The sequence below is a fragment of the Plutella xylostella genome, chromosome 5 (assembly GCF_932276165.1).
Source record: "Plutella xylostella chromosome 5, ilPluXylo3.1, whole genome shotgun sequence".
Lineage (NCBI taxonomy): Eukaryota > Metazoa > Arthropoda > Insecta > Lepidoptera > Plutellidae > Plutella > Plutella xylostella.
Window position 1 is genome coordinate 5,291,389 of NC_063985.1, and position 26,385 is coordinate 5,317,773.

The following is a 26,385-nucleotide window of genomic DNA, read 5'->3' on the forward strand; positions in this document are numbered from 1 at the left end:
TACTCCTAATTACAGATCTGTCTATTGTATAGCTATGTACCTAGTACCTACCACTGTAAATCCTAGTCATTTAAGATCAAGGTACAACAAAAATCACACGAATCATTAACAATTTTATTTAAAAACAAACAAATGTAACATAACAATAAATTAATTGCCTACATAGCTATAAGTTGGTAGGTGTTGGATCCCTTCAGTAATAAATAGGAGTGTATGTGCATGGCTTCGATCAAATCGTTTGGATCGCCCTGCACACCAGCTGCTTTGTGTATTTGTATCAACTCTTGTCTTGTGAACACGTCCTTGCCAAGTTGGTGTGCCCGCCTCGTCAATGCATCGAGGAATTTTTTGAGCTGTAACAAAATGTTGAGTTATATTTTAACCCCCTTATTCATAGAGAAGTTACAAAACGTTTTAACTAATAAACTGTTTTGTCCCTCTCCAACAAAGAACAATTTGTTCTTTGACAGAGAGGGACAAAACAGTTTATTAGTTAAAACGTATTGTAACTTTTCTATGAATAAGGGGGTAAGTCTCTCTACATCACAGTAGACTATTGGAAGTAAATAATTTAAATGTAACGTTATTAATTATAGTGCATAGAACGATATAAGTACGTAAATGTCTGTAATTCAATTATATATTCTTGTACAAATAAGCTCGGTATAACAGTTCCTTGGTACGAGACGAAACTATTATAGCAATGTCTAACATTATGTCAGTAGTCATCAGTTTATTTGTGTAGTCAATAAAGTATTACTTCATAATAAAATGAAGCATCCTGCGGTTGTGAACCTAACGTTTTACAATTTACAAATAGTACTATTGTACCTACTGCTTTATATTTTTTTACAGTTAATAAATGTTTTACACCGTCTTACTCACTTTATTTCTGGAGCTGACCCCGGAGCCGTTGATAGAGCGAGACAGCTGTATGTTTCCGAACTCGTCGCTGAAGGTGTCGATGAGGCTGTGCTTCATGAGGCTGATGACGTCATTGGCGTCGCTAACTGTCGCCTCCTCGCGTAACTCCGCTCGAGCTCGCGCCTGTGGGTAGACCAGAAGGGCTAGCACGGGGCGCAAGACGCCCACGCGTGATAAAAGTTTTGCGACACACATAGCGCGGCTTCGTGACCGAGTGCGACGGAAAACTTTTGTCTTTAAACTCTAGACGTGCTTGTCCTGCGCTCCGTGCTAAGCCTTAAGACCGAATGACGTGTTTGAAGAAAACATGATAGATGTGGAAGATGATGGATTGAAGGTTGCCATGCCTGATAATCATGATTAATGACTGAATGACACACGTAAATATGAGAGCCGGCTTGGAATTTACGGAGAAATAAGAAAAAAACTTAGGTAAGTGATGCTTATACAGCGTACATAGAGGCTAAAAGTGATAAGGTAAAGTAAACTCGTCTTGGAGAATCACGAGATGGAATAGTTTCCCATTTTCAACTGTTTATAGAATTCATAATTAATTACAAAATACATAAAACCGTCTTATCTCGTTTGTACGTCAAAGCCCTCACCTGAGTCAACCGGACGCACGCTTCCAACTGCCTCGTCGTGATTGGCGTACCATCCTGCGTGCCATCCTGGTAGTTGTGTCTCAGCTCCAAGTAAAAGTTCTGGAGGGCATTCGCCGCTTCGTTACTGAGCTTCGGGTGCACGTAGCGTTGGGCGTACGCTATGTATTTACGGAGTAGGACCACTGGCAGGTGGTCTATGACTTCGCCAGGCTTTAAACGGAGTCTTTTGCTGGAAGGTGAGTTTGTTTATAGGTGAGGTGTATAGATTAGCTACATACTTGGTAAATAATCTATAGTAGGTACATACATAGGTGTTTGATAATGATGTACAGTCAGCTGCATAAGTAGCTATACACTTTTGTACCTTGTCAAAATCACAAACTGTCTATTCATTCATTCAGAAATTGACGTGACGGTTTCATATCTAGGCAGTGTGACAAGGTACAAAACTTTCCTTTGTTCCCATCGAGTCACACATCAAACCAGTCACACTGTATACAGTTGGGAATTCTTCATGAAAAGAGTGCCATCTAGTCACAGTGTTACTCGATGGGAGTGTTACTCGTTGGGAATGATTTATTTCTGAATTCCCAACCAGCCGCTGTAACTGGATGGGAACATAAACTAGAAAATTCCCAACTGTTCTCCCGTTACTCGTTAAGATTTGTTCAGTGATGATGAATGATGATGATGCCTAACCAGTGATAGGTACTGTGACTTATACAGTGTGTTGTTTTTCGGACCCGATGGGGGTTTTTTCTCGATGATATTACTCGTAGAAACCCTTAAAGTTTGGGTCCGAAAAACAACACACTGTATAAGTATTTATTATTACGATTTTTTTTATTTTCGTTTCTTGAAAAAGTATGAAAATAGAAATAATTATTCCGAACAACCAAACTAGTTAACAATAAAATTATAAAATCAAAACGGAATTGTAAAATCCAATCATTTTTTTTCTATGAATGATAGATATGTAGATACTGGGTGGGTAGTACAGCAGTAGCCACAAAATAATAGAGAAAATGAAAACTTTCAGTTCCCAAATTTTGCGTGGAGGTGACTTTATGGCAGTTTGATATTTACTTATCGACTCATATCTGCTCTGCTTCACCATGAAGAAATAATTAGGTACTTCCGAAGTACCTACCTCAGATTAATGATGATCTGGCGCTTACACCGCGGGCGCGCCTCGGACATAGACGGAAGATGCAGATGATCTCAAAATAATGGCGAAAATTATGGGGACCAACACCGATCTAGTACTTACGTACTTATTTATTTATTTTATTCGGAAAACTTAAACTAGTTAAAACTTAATATTACTAATTTGCATAACAGCCATGTAGTAATTATAGTTATCGCATATGGTGGAATTCAGATCCATTAGACTTGTATTGGCTCAAAAGACTTGATGAGGTTTCACTAGCGCCATCTACCTTAATCTCTTATTCCCTCCATCCAAAGGTTGTCTGGCAGAGATTGCTTTTAGTGATAAGACCGCCTTTTGTACCATAATTAGGTTCGTCATCTTTAGCCTATAGTAGTCCACTGCTGGACGTAGGCCTCTCCCAAAGCACGCCACTGGATGTGATCTTTAGCTTTCCGCATCCAAATTAAGTTACAACTTGTATATTTTATTATTCTTTTGGGGTGTACAAATAAAGTGTATTCTATTTTATAATAGGTTTTTGTCTATGGTGGAAAATTCTTCATTGAAAATCCCAACAAGTTACTGTGACTTGTTGGGAATTTTTATTTTCATAGTCCCAACTAGTTACAGTGTTACAGTTGTATGTGACACGTTGGGAATGAAGGAAAAGGGTGTTTCAACGAGTAACAGAGTGTGGACTGATGGGAATTTTGAACATAAAATTCCCAACGAGTAACAGTGTGACTGGTTGAGGTGTGACTGGCTGGGAACAAAGGAAAACTTTGATTAAATGGTCGAAGGTACAAAAGTGTATAATAGCTACTTATACTGTACATGGGAACCTTTTATTTTTCAATAGGTATTGTGTGCAGGCAGATATATGATTGCTAACTCATCCAGTAATAAACACTTTTGGCATATGGATATAGGATTTCAACTCGAAACCAATATGAAAATAAGGGGCTACTTAGAATGGAATGGATTTACTGTACGAACACAAATGAATGGCCCATCTACGCACATACCTACTCGGCCACAAAACATCTATTGATCTAAATTGGGCAACAGGCAGATATCCGGTGATTACCCACTGACCTCAACGACATGTCACGGGCGTTGGTCTGGCTCGTGTTGATGGAGTCATTCAAGGAGGTGCCCTCGGCCTTCTTCCCTTTGTTGCCGGAATGTAGGGCTAGCACGTGCTCGGACAACATCGCGTCCATTTTCTGGAAGGAATTGTAGGTATTATTATTAGGTAAAAAGGTAGGTATGGGGACAATTTTAGAGTAATAAAGGCAAATTGAGATTTAAGAGCTGTCGAAATTTAAAAGTTCTGGTACTTACAGAAAATAATTAAACTTTATTGACATTGGATCAACATTTTTATCTTCGTCATCATGATCAGCCGATAATCCTCAACTGTTTCGATTGAAATTGAACTTACTTAGTACCTACTGTGTGATATGATTTAAAATGATTACCTCATCAGGTTGATCCAGCAGAATGAACACCAAATCAAATCTAGACAACAATGCGGAGCTCATCTTCAGATTTTCAGCAACAGTTTTGGATCTAAAATCAAGAAATAATTTACGGTTAAGTTAGTAGGCAAAGTTATGGGCGGACTTCTTCTAAATACTGGAGTATAGTGAGGGAAAAGCTTAGATACCGACTGACTTATCTCTGTCTTTTGGGGTAGCACACACACATAAATATATATTTTTTCTGACTGTACAACTGCGACCCTAGAACGGGGCGAAATACGCGCACGTAAATAGTTTAAGTCTACGTCGCGCTCGCTTTTGAGGCTGCGGGATGTGATGTGAGTGACTCCCATGCAAAACTTTGGTAACGTCTTGACGTGCGCGTCTTGCGCCCCGTGCTAGCCCTTCTGTGATGACAACGCCACGCGGTCACCTCTGGTAAGTGCCGTGCTGTGTACCCTCTACTCAATGTCCCTACACCGCTCTGTATAGCCTGCTGTGATGACAACGCCACGTGGTCACCTCTGGTAAGTGCCGTGGCGGGGGTTGGCGGCTGCTGTGTGCCTACATCTGTGATGACAACGCCACGTGGTCACCTCTGGTAAGTGCCGTGGCGGGGGTTGGCGGCTGCTGTGTGCCTACATCTGTGATGACAACGCCACGTGGTCACCTCTGGTAAGTGCCGTGGCGGGGGTTGGCGGCTGCTGTGTGCCTACATCTGTGATGACAACGCCACGTGGTCACCCAATGCTTACCGCTATACCGCCCTGTTTAGGGTGCTTTCATGATAATAGCACGGGGCGGGGGTCACCTCTGGTAAGTGCCATGCTGTGTACCCTCTACTCAATGTCCCTATACCGCTCTATATAGACAGCTGTAATGACAAGGCCACGTGGTCACCTCTGGTAAGTGCCGTGCTGTGTACCCTCTACTCAATGTCCCTACACCGCTCTGTATAGCCTGCTGTGATGACAACGCCACGTGGTCACCTCTGGTAAGTGCCGTGGCGGGGGTTGGCGGCTGCTGTGTGCCTACATCTGTGATGACAACGCCACGTGGTCACCCAATGCTTACCGCTATACCGCCCTGTTTAGGGTGCTTTCATGATAATAGCACGGGGCGGGGGTCACCTCTGGTAAGTGCCATGCTGTGTACCGTCTACTCAATGGCGCTGTACCGCTCGCTCTATATAGAGCCCTTCTATGATGACAACGCCGCGTGGTCACCTCTGGTACGTGCCGTGGCGGGGGTTGGCGGCGGCTGTGTGCCTACATCTGTGATGTCAACGCCACGTGGTCATCTCTGGCACGTGCCGTGGCGGGGGTTGGCGGCTGCTGTGTGCCTACATCTGTGATGACAACGCCACGTGGTCACCTCTGGTACGTGCCGTGGCGGGGGTTGGCGGCTGCTGTGTGCCTACATCTGTGATGACAACGCCACGTGGTCACCTCTGGTACGTGCCGTGGCGGGGGTTTTTTTTTTTTTTTTTTTTTTTTTTTTTAAAGATTTTATTATCACTCCACAGACTTTATGTCCGTGCCTTTTTGAGAGATCAATATATTGTGAGAGTTTGGTTGTTTTTTGTCTTCATCTTTTAACTACTCACTACTCAATGTGGAAGCTTATAATATATATATTTTTTATCTTTTATATATATATACCTATATATTATTAATAATTTTTTTTTTTTTTTTGCACTCCTGGAGGAAAATCTACACAGACACCTGGGAAGGGGACCCAGGTAGTGTCGGCCTTTAACCGACTAAAAACCCCCAGTTGTGCATTTCTTGTTTTTTTTTTTTTTTTTTTTCTTTGTTTCACACAGTCACACTTACAATTATAATGGCAACAAACATTTGAAGGGTAGGGCCAGTGTCAGCTGTCTTCAGAGAACTTAACAGACGCCTGTCAGTGGCCACACACTCCTTTTGTCATCGCTGTTGTTTTGCCTGGTGTTAATGTGTGACAGTGTTCTTAAAACTATCTTAATTTTATTGGTTAGTTCTTATACAGATAATGTTAATTCATGATATACTATACAATACCTACATATCAAAACTATAAAATACATGCTATATACTATACATAACAAAACTATAAAATACATGCAATACGGTTTGGCCGTCAATATAAAATTAAAATCAAAATTCTCCTATTCCGCTCCATTTTGCGTTGCCAAAAGCCTTGATTGCTGGGCAACGACCTCTTTGTCCCGATTTTTTATTGCCATCTTTAGGTTGTACTCGAGGATCCGTTTCTTCGGTGCTGTTATTGCCGTTTTAGCGAGGTTGCCGATAGCGTCCTCGGTGTCATCCGCATAGTAGGTGCAGGCGGAGGTGTGCCTCGACAGCGCCACTACTGCGTGAGGTATGCTATCGTGCAACTTTATTTTATCTTTTGTTTTTATGATAATGACGGATTCGTACGTCAATCCCTGTGCTTCGTGTATGGTTAAGACGCGTGATCCCGTTCCTTCTCCAAACCCTTGGCTGGTCAGGGTCTCTTTTTCTTCCTGTGTATGCGTCAGGAATAGAGTGTTGGTTTGGGATTTTGGAATTGCTGCGTCTGTAAACCTTTTCAGCTGCAGGGATTGGATACGCGTTGTGGCTGCGTATATGCCTGAGTATACTTCTCTTAGGGCGTATGCAACATCCATGGGGTTTCTGTATGAGCACAACAGCTCCTGGGTGATGTTTGCTACCAGTGTTGGGCGACTGTACCTTAGTTCGAATAGGTTCTCTCTGTCTATGTACGGTAGCTGGTTGATGTCTCCGATTAGAGCAATATCACTGGCACGGGACAGGCGGGCGGCAATTACGATTGCCCCGAAATGGTTCATCAGGGCCTCGTCAATTATCAGGCGTTGGCATCCGACATGTTCTCTAAAGCCGTTTACTAGGACTGATGCCATCGTACGTACCCTAGTTCTAACCATGTCCCCGATCCTATGCGCTAGCCTGTTTCGTATATCGACGGCCGCCTCAGTTGTCGTGGTGATAATGGTGTCTTTGCTCACATCGAAGTTATTTACCACCCAGGTTGTCTTCCCACATCCAGGTACCCCGTTCACCCAAGCGATGGTGGGCATCGTCCAGCTATTCCAGGTAGCGTTAATGGTTTCCGCTTTTGCTAGGATTTTGTCCTCTAGCATAATCCTGGTACACTGAGCTACGACCACCATTTGGTTGTTGTGTGGGAGAGTGAGTTTCGGGATGTTGCGTTCCCAGGGCACGAATCCGCATTCCTCGCTATAAGCCGCGTGGCGGGGGTTGGCGGCTGCTGTGTGCCTACATCTGTGATGACAACGCCACGTGGTCATCTCTGGCACGTGCCGTGGCGGGGGTTGGCGGCTGCTGTGTGCCTACATCTGTGATGACAACGCCACGTGGTCACCTCTGGTACGTGCCGTGCTGTGTACCCTCTACTCACGGGCGCTATATACAGAATGTTGCTGTCTGTGTCAAATAAAGTATTTTCTTTCTTTCTTCTTCTTCCAAAAAGGGTTTATACTAAGCCGAAAGGGGGGTGACTCGGGGGGTTTTTCTGTATAGGCTGCTATATTGACAACGCCACGTGGTCACCTCTGGTACGTGCCGTGGCGCGGGTTGGCGGCGGCCAGGAGCGTGGCGCGCGCGGCCAGGCTGCTGTGTGCCTACATCTACGACGACCGAATGGCGTAGTGGTTAGTGACCCTGACTACTGAGCCGAAGGTCCCGGGTTCGATTCCCGGTTGGGGCAGATATTTGTTTAAAGTCAGATATTTGTACTCGGGTCTTGGGTGATGATATTTATATTTAGTATCTATCTATCTATGTATTTAGATATATCAGCTGTCCGACACCCATAACACAGGTTCTGCCTAGCTTGGGGTCGGATGGCCGTGTGTGAGATGTTCCCACATATTTATTTATTTATTTATCTGTGATGTCAAAGCCACGTGGTCACCTCTGGTACGTGCCGTGGCGCGGGTTGGCGGCGGCCAGTAGTGTGGCGCGGGCAGCCAGGCTGCACACCACGCCGCCCTTCGCCACGCTCACGCGACGCTGCTCCATCGCTTCGAGTAGGCTGCTGTGGTGGGACACCATCTGGGAGAGAATGCCAGATATATTTTATACTCATTCTCACACGGCTTGCACCGCATATGTCTGATACTAACTCTAAGGGTGTTTCTAATAGCGTGCGGACTTGATCACGCACACGGATTGCCATCCTTTTTCCCGCGTCCTACGTGCATATTCCACGCATTACAATAAAACTTGTATGAAAAGAACCCTGGCGGAGAAACCCGCGTGCGTGATTAAGTCCGCACGGTATTAAAACACCTGAATAGTGTGTAAGTGTCTTAAAGCTAGTAAAAAATAAATCAGCACCTTATCCAGCTCATCGACACAGCACACGCCCTGGTCAGCCAGCACCAGTGCGCCGGCCTCCAGCGCGAAGTCGCCGCCCGCCTCCCGCCCTAGTGACACCGTCAGCCCGCCCGCTGAGGCCGACGCGCCGCACACGTATACCCCTGTAGGGGGTAAGACGAGATAAAGGATGTAGAATACGGATTGATACTACTAACAATAACTATACATCCATGAGTAATGTAGCCTTCATAATTAGACTCTCAGATTACCCATGCTAAAAAAATTACATAGAAATTGGTGACCCCGACGTGATAATGCTCTAGCAATGATCCTGGTTTCTGGAAACCGCGTGAACTAAGAAACATTGATTGGTTTAATATAATATGTCGAAGGTGGTCTGTTAAGGCTCCAGCGCGAAGTCTGTGCCCGCCTCGCGCCCTAGTGACACCGTCAGCCCGCCCGCTGATGCCGACGCGCCGCACACGTATACCCCTGTAGGGGGTAAGTTAGGTTAGAACACCACAGTATACCCCTGTAGGGGAGGACTGGGTTATTGCTACTGTACCACTATCTCATCAACAATCCTTGAGTAATGTAGCTTCCACATTAGACACCACACATTAGTCTCACTATCGTAATATGCCAAAACTTTTCATGGAAATTGGTGACCCCGATGTGATATGCTCAAACAATGATCCTGGTTTCTGCATGCTGGCTGAATGGACAGATAGATACACAGTGCTGCTAAGGATTCTTGATTCTAAACATGTCGAAGGTGGTAGGGTAGTTGGTCAGCACTAGTGCGCCGGCCTCCAGCGCGATGTCGCCGCCCGCCTCGCGCCCTAGTGACACCGTCAGCCCGCCCGCTGATGCCGACGCGCCGCACACGTATACCCCTGTAGGGGGAGGAGATTGAGAAAGAGACCCTGCTATTGTACGACTATTGCACATGAGGAATCAGCAATCCTTAAGTAATGTAGCTTCCACATTAGCTCTCATTACAGTAAGATTTCCCAAGGTATAGCATACGTCTTGCTACTACCTACGTACCACCATCGCATCAACAATCTACTATAAGCAATTTAGGCTTCAAATTAGACTCTCAGACTACCTTAGCCCAAAAAAACGTATAAATTGGTGACCCCGACGTGATATGCCCTAGCAATGATCCAGGTTTCTACTTGCTGGCTTACTTGCTGCTACAGCCCTGTAGGGGGTAAGACGAGATAAAGGATGCAGCATACGGATTGCTACTACGTACCACCATCGCATCAACAACCTTTTAGCAATTTAGGCTTCAAATTAGGTTCTCAGACTACCTTAGACCAAAAATGCAGCAAACGTCTTGCTACTACGTACCACCTTCACATCAATAATCCTTGAGTAATATAGCTTCCAAATTAGACACCACAGAGTAGTCTCATTATTATTGTCAAAACTTTTCATGGAAATTGGTGACCCCGACGTGATATACCCTAACAATAGCCCCGGTTTCTGCTAGCCAGCTGATTTGACAGATAAACAATGCTATTTCAATTTTGAGTAGTCATTTCTGAGATGGGCTAGTGGATTTTTCATGTAATATTATGCAATTGTGCTTACCTCTAGGAGCAGCCTGAGCAGCAGCCTGCAACAACCTCGACTTGCCAAGTCCGGGGTCACCCACCACCAGCACATGAGGCTGCGAGCGCGTGCCCCCCTCGTCCCCCGCCCCGCCCCCCGCCCCTCCCAGCATAGCGAGTAGTAGCCCGGCCTTCACCGCCTCGTGGCCGAAGATAGCCGGGCAGAGAGAGTGGACGAGAAGGCGGAATACGTCCGGGGATGCGTGGATTTCCTGGAGTGTAAAAATTAGCTTTGTTACAGAAAGCATATTGGTGGGTGGTCTATGTACGGGTAGATACCTATCGTACATTTATTATTCTTATATACATAGTAATAAGATCATAATTACATTAACATTAGCAATAACATTATTGAGTAGAAGTAAGCAAATTATATACGTCATTATTACGGAGCGCCAGTTGCCACGTAACCTTTACCGTGTGAACATATAAATAAAGTTATAGTCCAGTGATTCATCTTTCTACTGAGAACAACCCTTATAACATCTACAACATCTACTACAGTGTGGGATATTAACCCCACATTTTTGGTCCTTCGAAGAAGTTGTGTCGGGATTTTTGCTGTTTTTCTGCGTTAGCGAATCGGTTTAGTCGGCCTTCCACCAGCGGACCTCCCCGGCTAGATTGAGAGTGCGCACATAACGTGGCTGAATAGTGAATTCCTGGTACGACCAGTGCCTGCGGCAACACAGAACAGAACATCAACAGTCTGATCAGAACCTGGACCGTGAGCAACTCACAACATTAACAGAAACATTTAACAACATTCAATATACAACAACATTTCAACAACATGTCGAGCTACGCCGATATTCTACAACAACAAAGTGAGATTGTGGAGAAAATCAAGAAAATTAACATTAACTTCAAGAAAGATCCGAAAGCGAGAAAAACTGCTGACTACCATGAAGAGCGTCTTCATCAGCTGGAAAGCTATTGGAAATTATTCGAAACAAACAATACGCGTCTGGAACTAACAGGGCAGGAGAAAACAGGCCAGTATTATGAGGGCCGAGTGTTTGAAAAAGTGCAAGTGCTGTACAACGAAACAAGAGACTTGATGCTGTCATCCAGGCGACAGCTGGAGCAAAGTTTACGCATGGAAAAACCCAAGCTACAGGTTGATGTGGAGCAAGCATTCGCGAGTGGTTCCGGGGTACAGGAACAAAACAAAAGTGACCCAAAGGAGCAGACTTTTGGAACACCTGAGGTACACTTTGATAAATATAACAATTTTGGAGGGTTGATTTCGGAAACATACGATAATAACACGCAAAACATGCTAAACGAACACCGATCTTATATAAAGGCATTTGAGAGGTCTATTCGCAACATGAACATCGAACAAATAACAGAAAAATGGCAGCTGGAAGACAAAATAAGAACAATTTCCCAGCGATGGGAGAACGTTGACAGGATGTATTGGAAATTGGACAATATAATCGAGAACATGACGACCTACGAAGAGGAGTATAACAACTTAGAAATTCAATACGAACAAACAAAAACAGCAATCAATCAAAAAATATGGGCTCACCATCATCAAGAAAAATCGGCACCAAAAATAGAATTACCAATTTTTAGTGGTCACTATTCTCAATGGACCACTTTTAAAGACCTTTTTATGGAAACAGTACACTGCAATTCTTTTATTTCGAGTGCCCAGAAGATGCAGCATCTCAAGTCCAAGTTAAGAGGTGAAGCAGAGCGACTAGTGCAGCATCTACCAATCAGTGCGAGTAACTATGAGACCTGCTGGAGTATCCTGCAGCAGCGATATGATAACAACAGGATGCTATTCGCCTACCATGCTAATGAGCTGCTCAACCAACCTTCCATCCAACAAGCATCGTCATTTCAAATAAAACGAATGCATGATACAACTCTCGAAAACCTGAATGCAATAACAAATTTGAACATTGATACCTCAAGCTGGGATCCTCTTCTAGTACATATACTACTGCAGAAACTCGAATGTGAAACAGCTCAAGATTTTATCGAGTCCCTAAACAACCCCCGAGAAATACCTAAATTAAGCGAGTTTTTGGGATATCTGGAAAATAAATTTGCAGCAATGGAATCGAGCGTAAAACAAGGCCGAAACTATCAACAGAAGCATAATAAATCTCCTCCTTCAATTAGAAAATATTCCACTGATAACAAAAATAACTCTAACACTCAACATTCAAGCTACGGAAGCGGTCAAAGAGCATTCCATTACGCTGTGGCTGCGATAACTTGCCCGCGGTGCAACAAACAACACGGACTGTACAATTGCTCAGAATTCTTGAATATGACACCAAACGAACGCCGCCGAACAGTTGTGCAATTAGGTATTTGTAACAACTGTTTATTCAGTCACCATGGAAAAGAGTGCACATCAAAGCAAAAATGCAAGCAGTGCAACAGGCCACATAACACCCTTTTACACGAAGCAATGGATAGCAGGAATGCGGTGTCGAGTCGAGGTCAACGCGTTAGTACACATCTGTGGAATGATGAACAAAATGAAGTTTTGTTAGCAACAGCCAGAATCGAAGTTAAATCATCCACTGGTTCTTACTATACACTGCGAGCTCTAATTGACCAAGGCTCCCAAATCTCCCTAATAACAGAGGATGCCGCCCAGCGACTTCAGCTTAAGAGAGAGAAGTTGGAGGCTGTCATATCGGGCATCGGAGCCTCAACATCAAACAAAAGCAAGGGTATGGTCAACTTATCCTGCAAGGCAATCAACAGCGAATATACATTTAAAACAGAAGCCTTAATAATGAATACGCTAACAAAAAAGCTACCAAACAAAACAATTGACCGACAAATATTCAAACATTTAGAACACATTCAGCTGGCGGACCCCAAATTCAACATATCTGACAACATTGACATGCTGTTGGGAGCAGTTATTTACTCTGAAATTGTAATGGAAGGTCTGCTGAAAACAAACAAGTCCAACATAATTGCCCAACAGACACATCTTGGGTGGATCATCTGTGGGCAACATAAATCCTATCAATGCCATGTAACAATCACCAATATCGAGGAGTTGGCTAAATTTTGGGAGCAGGAAGAGATTCACGATGACTCACAACAAGAAACAGAAAATTCCTGCGAAACTTTCTATAACAAAACAACGACAAGACTAACAGACGGCCGATACCAAGTGCGGCTACCCATGAAAGCTGGATATGAGGAGAACATTGGAACATCAAAGCCTCAGGCGGTAGCCCAGTTTAAACAGCTTGAACGTAGACTGCGGTTAAACGCCAATTTTTCACAACAATACAAGGAGTTCATGAAAGAATACCAGGCCATGGGTCACATGATACCATCTAACCGAAACAATTTAGAATACTTCATGCCCCATCATGGAGTAACACGAGAGAATGCCGTAACAACCAAGCTGAGGGTAGTTTTTAACGGTTCAGCCAAAACCAGCTCTAAGCAGAGTCTCAACGATCTAATGGAAGGGGGGCCTAATCTACAAGCAGACATGCAGACCATCTTACTGCAATGGAGACAGTACCGTTTTGTCTTCACAGCCGACATAGAGAAGATGTATAGATTCATAGCCATGCATCCAGAAGACCAACCATTACAGAAGATCGTATGGAGAGACTCCCCCAACGAACCACTCCAGGAGTTCCAACTTACCAGTGTTGCCTATGGAACAAGAGCAGCCCCATATTTAGCACTTAGAACCCTGAAACAGCTGGCGGAAGACGACGGAAATGACTTCCCAAAGGCAAAACCAGTACTTCTGAACAATTTCTTTATGGATGACGCAATATTTGGAGAGCATTCCGTTTCAGAAGCTCGCCAGACGAGAAACGAACTCATACAACTACTAGAACGAGGAGGATTCAACCTTAGAAAATGGGCTAGCAATGAGCCCAGCCTCGTAAATGACCTTCCTGACAGCCAGAGAAACCCTCGAAACTTCAACTTTACGGAGGCACAAACATCAAAAACATTGGGCCTTGGATGGGACCCGAACAGTGATGAATTTATTTTCTCACCAACAATTACAAATAAACCAACAAAAACAACAACAAAACGACAAGTCCTCAGCGAGATATCGACCTTGTACGACCCATTAGGCTGGCTGTCGCCTATAACGATTAAATCCAAAATACTATTTCAAAAACTCTGGAAACTCCAACTGGGACGGGACAGTGAACTACCCGACGAAACGCAAAGAGAATGGTCTACTCTAAGAACAGAACTAGCAAACATGCATCAATTTGCGATAAAGAGATGGCTGGGATACACCGAAAACTCGGAGATGGAACTGTTCGCATTCTGCGACTCATCAGAGAAGGCCTACGCCTGCGTGGTCTACAGCGTGACACGCGATAAGCCAGGAGAGCCGCAACTTAACATAGTGGCCGCCAAAACAAAGGTCACTCCATGCAAAAAACCACAAACATTGCCTAGATTAGAGTTATGCAGTGCTCATCTATTGGCTAAACTGATTAACAAAATTGAACAGTCCCTGAAACAACAAGTCAAAGTAACAGCCTGGACGGATTCAATGGTTGTACTTGGATGGCTCAACGGTGACGTACATCGCTGGAATAGCTACGTATCAAACAGAGTTCAACAAATCCTAACCGTCGTGTCAGCAGAAAAATGGAAACATATCAAGTCCGAGTACAACCCGGCCGATTGCGCGAGTCGTGGGCTGCTTCCGAGTCAATTAAAAGGATTCACATTATGGTGGAAGGGGCCCCAGTGCATATTTAACAAAGAAACAACCCCTAATAAACAGCCCGAAACATACAAAACAAACATAGAAGCGAGAGTGAACATCGTCGCAGTTCAAAAACAAGACATAAATATAATAACAAAGCTATTAAACGATAGCGGAACACTCACAAAGGCGGTGAGAACACTAGCGCAGGTATTGCGTTTCATAACAATCGCCCGACGACAGCAACCGCGCGGCAAACCGCTGACGCTAGAACAGATAAGAGCTGCGCGCGCGACGATACTTAAACAAACTCAACACGAACATTATAGTCAAGAAATAAATGACTTAAAGAACAAAAATAGGGTGAGTCAAAAAAGTGCTCTATTAAAACTGAGTCCATACCTCGACAAGGATCAAATTCTACGGGTTGGAGGGAGATTAAACAACTCATACCTGTCGGAAGAGGCAAAACATCCTGCAATTATACCCCCAACAAGCCGATTAACAAGCCTCTTAATTGACGAGGCTCATATAACAACATTACACGGAGGGGCGAGACTCACCTTAACAACACTTCGCCAAAAATACTGGATCATTGGCGGAGTTAACAAAGTCAAACAGAACCTGCAAAAATGTGTCAAGTGTATCAGATACAAAAATCGAACACAGGAACAGTTGATGGGAGATTTACCCCGCGCAAGAACAACTCCATCGCCACCCTTCTATCATACGGGGGTAGACTATACCGGCCACGTTGATGTGAAGGTAAACAAGGGAAGGGGAGTGAAGACCAGCAAGGGCTATATTGTTATATTCGTGTGTATGGCCACCAAAGCTGTCCACCTAGAATTAGCATCGGACCTGTCGACCCCCACCTTCCTGCTGGCCTTGAGACGCCTAATTAATAGGAGAGGCAACGTCGGCCATTTATACAGTGATTGTGGAAGTAACTTCCTCGGAAGTGACAGAATTCTACGGAAAGAATTAAAACAAACCGGAACAATGTACAATGACACATGCCAAGAACATTACACCCAAATGGGAATACAATGGCATTTTAACGCGCCCAGTTGGCCAAATGCGGGTGGAATCTGGGAGTCTGCAGTCCGGATGATGAAATACCACCTAAAGCGAGTCCTCGGTGAGCAAAAATTAACATATGAAGAGTTCCTGACCTTACTCACTCAGATTGAAGCGTGCCTGAACTCACGCCCCCTCTGCCCGCTCACTGAAGATATTGAGAACATTGAGTGTCTAACACCTGGTCATTTCTTAATCGGAAGACCCATAGTTTCACTACCAGAGGAAAATATGCAAGATGAACAAATAAGCCTACGCAACAGATGGAAATTACTACAACAAATGCACCAACAGTTTTGGAAGAAATGGTCACTTGACTATCTACAAGAATTACAACAGAGAAGTAAATGGCATAGAAAAACAGAAAACATATCCGTTGGAGATGTTGTCCTAATCAAGAACGACTTACAACCACCAACAAGATGGGCTCTAGGGAGAGTAGAGGAAATGCATCCAGGAAGGGACCACCTAGTTAGAGTGGTTACACTGAAAACAAAGGGGAATCGACTAATACAAAGACCTATAAATAAGTTAGTGTTTCTCCCAAAAACACAACACGAAGAAAAAGTAAATGAAGAAACAGAAACTAGTAGGCAACAAAAACAACAAAAACCACAAAAGAAAATCTCCAGCCTACTGTGTGTCTTCATCACCTTGCTGACACTATTTCAACCAGCCACTCAGGCCAACGACTTCATCAGCGTGTCTCAATTCAAAGACAACAAACCAATATACTTTGACAACCTCGGGCAACTACAAAGTATACAAGACACGTGGAAAATTATTACATACTACAACATGACGTCATACTGGCTAGGCGTCACAAACATAAAATTGCTCGTCGATCACGTCGATAACAGATGCCAAGAATTCGCCTACAACAAAATATGTGATGCTATAACCACGGAACTGAAACAAGAAATCGAGGAGATAGAGCGGAATAACTATGTGCTGCATTCACAACATTCAATGGCGCCGAGAAGAGTGCCCAGGGGACTGATTGACGGAGTGGGGTACGTGGCTAACACCCTGTTCGGTGTCCTCGACCAGAGATTCGCAGTCCAGTACAAACAGGACATCGAAATATTACAGAACAACGAGCATCATTTACTTAAATTAATCCAAAACCAAACATCAATCATAGAAGCTCACAACAATATCTTACAACGAAATGAAGAAACCATGAATAAGCAATTTCAACTGATACAAGAACACCTAAACATAACAAATCATTACATAGATGAATTACAAAACAGAATAAACCAGGAAGAAAACATGAGCTATTTCAATATAGTAGCCTTGTCAGCGAATATTATCATAACAAAAATTAAAAATATTCAGCAAATGCTCCTAGACACAGCTACAAATATTCATCACGGGTGAATCGACGCGAGACTGATACCACAAGAACAACTACTTCAGCAACTGAATACCATATCTACAAGGATTCCCAAACATTTATCATTGCCAGTTAACGATATTCAAGATCAACTCGTAAACATATACAAGCTACTGAAAGTACGTTGGAATATAGAGGAGAACTACTTCATAATTGAGCTGAGTTTACCCTTAACCAGTGATAACCAATTCAACATATATAAACCGATACCAATACCGCTCATTCATAATAACAAAACGTTTACAGTACAATCAGAGATCGATTACATCGCAATAAACATGAGGAAAGAAATCTACATGGTACTATCAGACACGGATTTATCTATGTGTATCAAAATGGACCCACTCAGCTTAATTTGCAATTTGAACAAACCAACACTAAACATGAGAAACAACGATGCCCCGTGCGAGATAAGCCTTCTCACTAATGTACCGACGACGAGCTGCTCATACACCGAGGAAGCGTGCACTAACAAATGGATATCGGGTTGCACAGAGATAACACATGGCTCTACTTTTGCTGCACAGAATGCTTACTTAGAGTAATTTGTCAAGACCATATGATTTCACGGTCAACGCACTCGGCAGGCATTATAAAGGCCGATCAAGGATGCGTCATAAAACACGGTCAAGCAACATTTTATACAAAGATGTTTTATCAAGGTCGAATCAACATAAACCCAAACATAGATGTACCAACTATCGAGGGAGATATCAATAATATAACCATAAAACAAGACCCGAAGCACTCACCCTTAAAAATCGAGCAGAGATCAAACATAAATGACCTTATCAAAATCAAGAATCAGATTGAAAAGCTAAAGGAGAGCAGTGAGACTACTGGAGAGATATCAACACATGACATCCATCAGTACGCAGTGTCGTACTTAGCCCTGGCGGGGGCAGCGGCGCTGGCGGCGGCGGGAGCGTGCGCGCTCGCGCACAGACGGCGGCGACGGGCGGTGGCGCCGCGGCCCGCGCGCCCGCCCACCACCAACACCGACATCGAGATGACTACCTTCTCTTCGGGAACTACGCGTCAGAAACAAACATATTCAATACCTAATATTAATTTTAACATATAATATCTTAAGTGCTTATATTTTCTTATGTCAATCGCTTCTTACATTATTTACTTGATTGTTTAAATTTTGTGGCCCTTCGCAGCATGTACGGGTAGATACCTATCGTACATTTATTATTCTTATATACATAGTAATAAGATCATAATTACATTAACATTAGCAATAACATTATTGAGTAGAAGTAAGCAAATTATATACGTCATTATTACGGAGCGCCAGTTGCCACGTAACCTTTACCGTGTGAACATATAAATAAAGTTATAGTCCAGTGATTCATCTTTCTACTGAGAACAACCCTTATAACATCTACAACATCTACTACAGTGTGGGATATTAACCCCACAGTCTATAGCAGGGAAATGAAGGGTAGGGAATATCAATTACAATTATATTTAATGGTAAACTAGAGAGGTGTTATTCAAGTGCAGAAAGGGTATACTAACCCGAAAGGGGGTGACTCAGGGGGTCATTCTGAACAACTTTTGTCCTTGTTTACCCTTTGTGCAACACCCTATATACCGCACAAATCGTACAATGCTCTAGATACATCGCATTTATATTGCCGATTAATACTTTAAAAGGCAATAAAACACATCATAAACTACCAACTTTAATAAAATACACACCTGAATAGCATAATAATCCTTAATGGTGAAGGAAAGCGTGGGGTTGGTGAGGTTCCTTTGGCTGTGGATGGAGACAGCCTCAATGTACAACTGCAGCAGCCTTGCAGCTCTCTTGCCGTCCTCCCCTCCTTTGCTCTCACCACGAACCTGTAAATAAGGGCATATTTATATGGGTCAATCAGTATCTGAAATTATTTTGATAGTAGGCTGACACCTTGGATTAACATTATAGTCTGCTTTTCGAAATTCGAACTGGTTTTTTTTTAAGTCAAAGCTGATATTGGTAGCTATTCTGAAGGCGGAAATTCTAATTTTAAATTATAAATTTTATAAGAATTTTAAAATTTAAAATTAGAATTTCCGCCTTCAGAAAAGCTACCAATATCAGCAAATTTTTTAAATTTTCTATAAATTTTGCTAGCAAAAAATGACATTTACGGGAACACTAAGGTTTTGACCGCGTTAAAATTAGAATTTCCGCCTTCAGAATCTACATAATTGTTTATTAAATGCTACCACCGATGTCCAGCAAAAAAAATCGGGAGCTGATTATATTACACATGTAACCAGACTGCTAACCGTTTTCCCGCGAAAACAAATCGCGCGCCGAAAACGGTTAGCGTCCCACGCCGCCGCGCCGTTTTACTGCGCAGCTTTACTGCGCAGACCGCGTCCCGCGTCCTCCCCTTCACCCGCGCGCACCCCGCGCTCGCGCCACCGGCCAGCGAAGCTAGGGATGTCGAAAGTGCAAAAAAATATCGATATTTCGATATATCGATATTTTCTTTTATATCGTAACTGAAATCGATATATCGAAAAAAAAATATCGATATATCGATATATCGGTGGCTTTATAGGAATAAATTCTTGTGAAATCAAATAATATGGAATTATTAAAAAACACAATTTTTTAACTGTCACTTTGTGCCAATGTCGTGTATTTACACTCTCGCTCGGTACACGGTTGCGAGCTAGTATCCCCGCATTGCGTTGTGACGCCAACAAAAGGGTATTGTTAATGAAAAAATATCGATTTTGATATATTTTCGATACTTGATTATTTATATCGATGTATCGATATATCGATTTACAATATATCGTCGGAAAATATCGATATATTTATAAAAATATATCGATATATCGATACATCGATATTATTTCGCCATCCCTAAGCGAAGCCCGCGCAGTCAGTCGGCGCCAACCCGTTTTCCGGCTACACGCTCGCTCTTGCGCCGCTTCGGAAATAGTTAATAGTTTTAAGCACAAAGACTACCTACTTGCCTATATTCGTGTCTGTAGAACCTGAAATATACTGTGAACATAGTGTATTCCCTGAGTTTGTTTCCTATCTACCACTCCCACGATAGGACTCTTCTCATAGTGGCGCCCAACTCGCGGAGACGCGTGAATGTAAGTGTGTGCGAAGAAAAAATATGCTGCCGAAAAGGGAAGAGCGAAGCGTCGTGACCTCGAGGAAGACGAAAGCAGCGGCACCGCCGGCGAGACCACGGTAATGCCCCCAGGCGGCGGCGCGCCCGCCGAGCATGCGGCGCGTGGCCCTCCCGCGGCGAGCGGCCTCCATGCCGCGCCCGGCGCGCCCTACGCGCACGAGGAGCACGCGGCGTGCGGGCCCCCTGCGGTGCCCGGCCGCCCCGCCACGCCCGGCGCGTCCTACGAGGACGCAGCGCGCGGTCGCCCCGCCTCGCCTGGCCCGGCTGGCCCGCCCTACGCGTCCTATGAGCACGCGGAGCGCAGCCGCCCCGCCTCGCCCGGCGCGCCCTACGCGCACGAGCAGCACGCGGCGCGCGGGCCCCCTGCGGTGCGGCCCCCCCGCAAAGCCCGGCGCGTCTTCCGAGGACCGAGGACACTCGGCGCGCGGCCTTGACGACGATGACGACCGCAGCTGCACCGGCGAGAGGAAGGTGACGACCTGCCCCGGCGCGCCCAGCGTGCCCGCGGCGCGCGCTCCCGCCGCCTCCCCCGCCACGCCTGATGCGCCCGCCACGCACGACGCGCTATACGAGTACGCGGCGCGCAGCCCCCCCGCTACACTCGACGCGTTCGCCTGCGTGCTGCTGGACACCGTCGCCAAGGCCGCCAAGACCAACCGCGTCTTTATGGAGAGGACGGTGATGACCCGCCCCGGCGCGCCCAGTGTGCCCGCGGCGCGCGCTCCCGCCGCCTCCCCTGCCACGCACGACGCGCCCGCCACGCACGACACGCCCTACGAGTAAGCGGCGTGCAGCCCCCGCGGCGCGCAAGTTCCGCCGCTTCCGCCGCTACACTCGACGCGTTCGCCTGCGTGCTGCTGGACACCGTCGCCAAGGCCGCCAAGACCAACCGCGTCTTTATGCAGAGGACGGTGATGACCCGCCCCGGCGCGCGCTCCCGCCGCCTCCCCTACCAGCACACGGAGCCCGGCCGCCCGCCTCGTCAGGCAGAGCTGGCCCGCCCGGTGCCTTCTGGGAGCACACGGAGCCCGGCCGCCCGCCTCGTCAGGCAGAGCTGGCCCGCCCGGTGCCTTCTACCAGCACACGGAGCCCGGCCGCCCGCCTCGTCAGGCAGAGCTGGCCCGCCCGGTGCCTTCTGGGAGTACACGGAGCCCGGCCGCCCGCCTCGTCAGGCAGAGCTGGCCCGCCCGGTGCCTTCTGGGAGCACACGGAGCCCGGCCGCCCGCCTCGTCAGGCAGAGCTGGCCCGCCCGGTGCCTTCTGGGAGCACACGGAGCCCGGCCGCCCGCCTCGTCAGGCAGAGCTGGCCCGCCCGGTGCCTTCTGGGAGCACACGGAGCCCGGCCGCCCGCCTCGTCAGGCAGAGCTGGCCCGCCCGGTGCCTTCTACCAGCACGCAGCGCGCGGCGCGCAGTGCCCCCGCGCGCTCAGAACCCCTGCGCAGACCACCCCACCGTCCGACCATCAGTGTTCTCGAGGACGACGAACAGTTTAGGGGGAGGACCAGGGCTGTCACCATGCTACTCCGAACGCGAGGGCGCTTAGTTCGGACTAGAGGGGGAGGATGTAACAAGACTGCTAACCGTTTTCCCGCGAAAACAAATCGCGCGCCGAAAACGGTTAGCGACCCACGCCGCCGCGCCGTTTTACTGCGCAGACCGCGTCCCGCGTCCTCCCCTTCACCCGCGCGCACCCCGCGCTCGCGCCACCGGCCAGCGAAGCCCGCGCAGTCAGTCGGCGCCAACCCGTTTCCCGGCTACACGCTCGCTCTTGCGCCGCTTCGGAAATAGTTAATAGTTTTAAGCACAAAGACTACCTACTTGCCTATATTCGTGTCTGTAGAACCTGAAATATACTGTGAACATAGTGTATTCCCTGAGTTTGTTTCCTATCTACCACTCCCACGATAGGACTCTTCTCATACACATTAATTACCTGCACAATTCCTGTGACTGACAAGACATCTCCAGGACATGCAGCGCCCACCAGATCACCTTGTAACTCTATCTCAACACTCCTGGGCATTGATCCTGAAGCACTCTGAAAATTTATACATTTTCATATGATAAATAATTACTTAATTAATAGGGTCGATAATAATACAGACAATACATCAGACAGTTCTAGCTATGGTTCTAGTATAAAATTACCTGAGACTGTATTTCCTGTATCTTGGCAGATTGCCAATCTGTGGTGTTAGTGAAGGGTGAGGACTGCAGGGGCTCAAACTTGGCGCCGCTTTGACAACTCTGGCAGAAACTTGGAGCTGTAAATTAGATTTTAATAAAAAAAAACTTTCTTTTTGATTTTGCACAAAATATTTTTATAATGATGGGTTTGGGTTCCCCTCATCTCGCATAAACTTTATTGCCCAAAACTGGTTTCGCATAACTCGTATGGTCTAAACTTTTTAGGCCGAATCATCACTTCGTCAAGACTTATGTCTTATGTGGCATAAGTCTCGTTTCGCCTAAAACTCTTTTGGCACAATCTTAAATCACCTAAGTCTTGTTTGCTCAAATTAGTTTTCGTATAGGTATTATCTTGTTTCTATTAATATTATCTTAATAAATAATATATTATGAAGTAAATGTACACATTGCAATATTTTTAGAGATCCGAAGACCATCCACCCAAAATCGCCCTGACAAAGTGAGCTGCATCTGGCAAGCGAAAGAGGGGACGGCCAAAAACCACGTGGCGTCGCACTGTCGTGCAGGAGGCAGCCGCCCTCAGCATGAGCTGGCACGAAGTCGAAGGCGTGGCACAGGACCGGTCAGAGTGGAAATCTACACTTCGAGCCCTATGTCCCTGATTAGGGATCCCAAGACCTGATGATGATGATTATTAGGCTAAACAAGATTATGCGAAATAACTTTTTACTAAACGAGATTTATGCCATACGATTTTGGGCGAAACGAGACTTTGACCAAACGGTACTATGCAATACGAGATTAGGCAAATAAATCTTATGCCAAAAAAGGTAGAACCGATGGGTTTATTATTACTCTATTTTGTATCACAGAGACTATGGTAAATATGATAGTACCTACCTGTAAAAACCCCTTGTGGTTGCACAATAGCTTGGATGCCCTTACAACTGGAGCATTTGAAAGCCATTGAAGTGCAAATTAGACCAACACTGCCAACTCTTATGACTGTGCCTTTTATTGTTACAAGTTTACCTGAAATTAATTAAGAAAAATCTTGCTACAAAGTTGTACATAGATCAGTATTGATTTGTAGTGCTTCTTCACTGTAGACATTCTTCTGCAATGTAAATGCCATACATCAGCTTTGGATTGCAGTATTTAATAGTGAATATGCATGTATTTTTTTTTATTCTTATTCAATATTTTTACAACACTTAATTATAGTTTTAAAAAAACGACGCCAAAAAAAAGTAATTTCGAGTATTTTAAAGAAAGTTAAAAAAATTTGACCGACACATCCACTATAAATGCCCAAAACTTTCTGTGAAGAGGTGTGACGTCATTACTTTTTGTACTTTTCAAAAATGATTATAATCAAAAATTACTTGCTTAAAAATGAATTATAATCAAAAATATTTATGGACGCATAATTCTGAAATAACAAAGTTTATTAAAAATAATATTTGACCTTTATTGGAATCACATGCATATTCTCTATGGGTCCATTCTCAACAGAGAGTTGTTAATAAAATAATGATGTTGCTACAACTTTTATATTTGTGTAATGAATAAAATCTTTTGACTCATACATAGGTATTCATCAACTTACCAAAGTAGTTTACTTTTAGACTAGCAAGAGGTATGACTGGCTTATGGTTCAATATCCTTACTTTTATTTTCGATTCACATTTGAGGCTCTGTAAAGAAATAAAATAAAATTGTAGATCACAAGTTCCAGATGTAGATAGAATTATTAATTAAAATATTTAATATACACCTCATGTAAAGACAACTCTAATAATCTCAATGTAATGTCTGGCCTTTCAAATAAGTCTGTGTTGAATGTAGACCAGCATTTCATAAAATCTTCATCATTCAAAAGGCTTTGAATATCAAGTGGAACACTTCTTGTTTGGTCTATCTTTTCCAAATCAAATATGCTTCTGTTTTTCTCGACAAAAGCTTTGAAATACTTAATTTGCTCCTGTTTTGTAGCATCTGGAGGATATTCTGTAAAATAATAAATTTGTTTGTTTAATACAGGTTTGATAATGTCAATTCAAATAAGTTCCAGTTACAAACCTTCAGATGGTAGATACAGCTTCCAGGCATTATTTGTTTTAGTAACAGGAATGATAATGGGAGCTTGATTTGCTGGAGCCCTCGATGAGCCGGCAGTGCTAGATAATCTAGCTGAAACTGAAGAATTGTTCACACTACCACTTTCACTGTTTTCTGTTGGTTTCTTGCGAGGACGGTACCAATTGTTAGAGTAACCCCGTCCTCGCCAGTTTCTTCGCATTATTGAAAATCTTAACTTTTATACAGACAGTTCAGCTATACAATAGGAGCCCTATATATATTTCTTAATATATTTTTAGTTTTAAGTTTTGTTATGATCATCCAAAACTTTACTAAAAATACAAAACAAAATAGCTGTCACTGTCAGACTGACATTAAATATTCCCGCTAATCCGCTCATACACCTTAAAAAATAATACTATGCTCTATGGTCAGGATCATAGACAAATAGTATTTTTTTCAAAATTAATATACAGCCTGGCAAAAAACAGTAAAAATATTTATGTACATAGACGCACAGGGGTATAATCGTGACAGTTCTGACATTGCGAAAAAGAGACGCTTAGCTACATTAAGCGTAAGAAAGAAACGTTAAGCTGTAAATGTTTTTTGTCCTTTTTGCTGTGGCGCCTGTTTACGTCAGTTCTCTTTGCCAAACAATGAAACAAATGAAAAATCTGTGCCAAACAAAGGCTGACAGTTACAACAAAATTTTCTAAATGCTATTTATTTTTGATTTGCTAGTGATTTGTGGGTGTTTATTAAGTTTATTAGACTATTATCATCACTTAACGAGTGTGTGACATGGGTGGGTGGATTTTGTTCGGTTGTATAGAGCATATAGAACGAAAACACGATGGAATGATGGATGAGATATATTTTCACATGTAAGTAGATACTATCAAGTTTAACAAGCTTACATTCATCATAGTACTATCTATTGGCTCGATTTTAATATAAAACGATACTAATTTTAATACTGTAAGGTCTTTTAGTATCAGTTTTAAGTAAAAATTACGAGGTACCATATCATAACAAATCACATGGTGTTGCAAGTTATTGAAAATTTATTTTACCCACAAATATTATAGTATGCAAAGAAAATACTAGAAATTGTAACGGACTCGGGTTGGGTTTACAAATGGGGCGCACGAATTCGGTTTTTGTGAAGATTGTATTTTGTAGGAGTCATTCTCCTCTTTCAAATGAGGTGCCTCTCATTGTGAGGAAACGTTCGTTTCGTTTTTTTCTTCTATGTGTGATTTCTTCTGTATAATATAAAGTTTATTGTATTGATACGAAATGCGTGTTTCCTTTAAAAAAAAACCCCATCACATATTTGGCCCACGATTATAATGCTCATGCTCATCCATTTATCTCTGCTTCATAGGTTTCCGACAGAAAAAAAAAATCAAGAAAATGGATAGACATTACCGGTCGCACAAATTGGGAACCAAAGAAACATACAAAAATTGTGTTCGGCACATTTTGAAGAGGATTGTTTCGATTGGACGAAGACAATGAATCATACAATCCACTCAGTTTGTGTATATTAAATAATTATATTGAAATCAAATAAGTATGAGTAAAGTTTTTTTTCTTATATCGTCGGTTGACAGGAAAAACTCACTAAGGCAGATTTTTCAATATTCAGATAAATGTTATCTGGGTAATACAAACATT

The 26,385-nt window shown here is 43.9% G+C and overlaps 1 protein-coding gene across 1 annotated transcript; it reads right to left on the reverse strand.

Annotated features, from left to right (window-relative positions):
* Positions 1 to 100: 100 nt before the first annotated feature.
* Positions 101 to 25,048, reverse strand: LOC105392343 (DNA helicase MCM8). The gene is made up of 15 exons (XM_048633159.1): positions 24,703 to 25,048; positions 24,398 to 24,630; positions 24,230 to 24,317; positions 23,521 to 23,652; positions 22,618 to 22,733; positions 22,403 to 22,507; positions 19,020 to 19,166; positions 10,121 to 10,352; positions 8,537 to 8,679; positions 8,112 to 8,251; positions 4,164 to 4,254; positions 3,778 to 3,908; positions 1,530 to 1,758; positions 886 to 1,047; positions 101 to 353 (listed from the first exon to the last, which is right to left on the reverse strand). The coding sequence occupies exons 1-15, from the start codon at positions 24,920 to 24,922 to the stop codon at positions 159 to 161; spliced, it is 2,364 nt and encodes a 787-aa protein (XP_048489116.1). The 5' UTR covers positions 24,923 to 25,048; the 3' UTR covers positions 101 to 158.
* Positions 25,049 to 26,385: the final 1,337 nt, after the last annotated feature.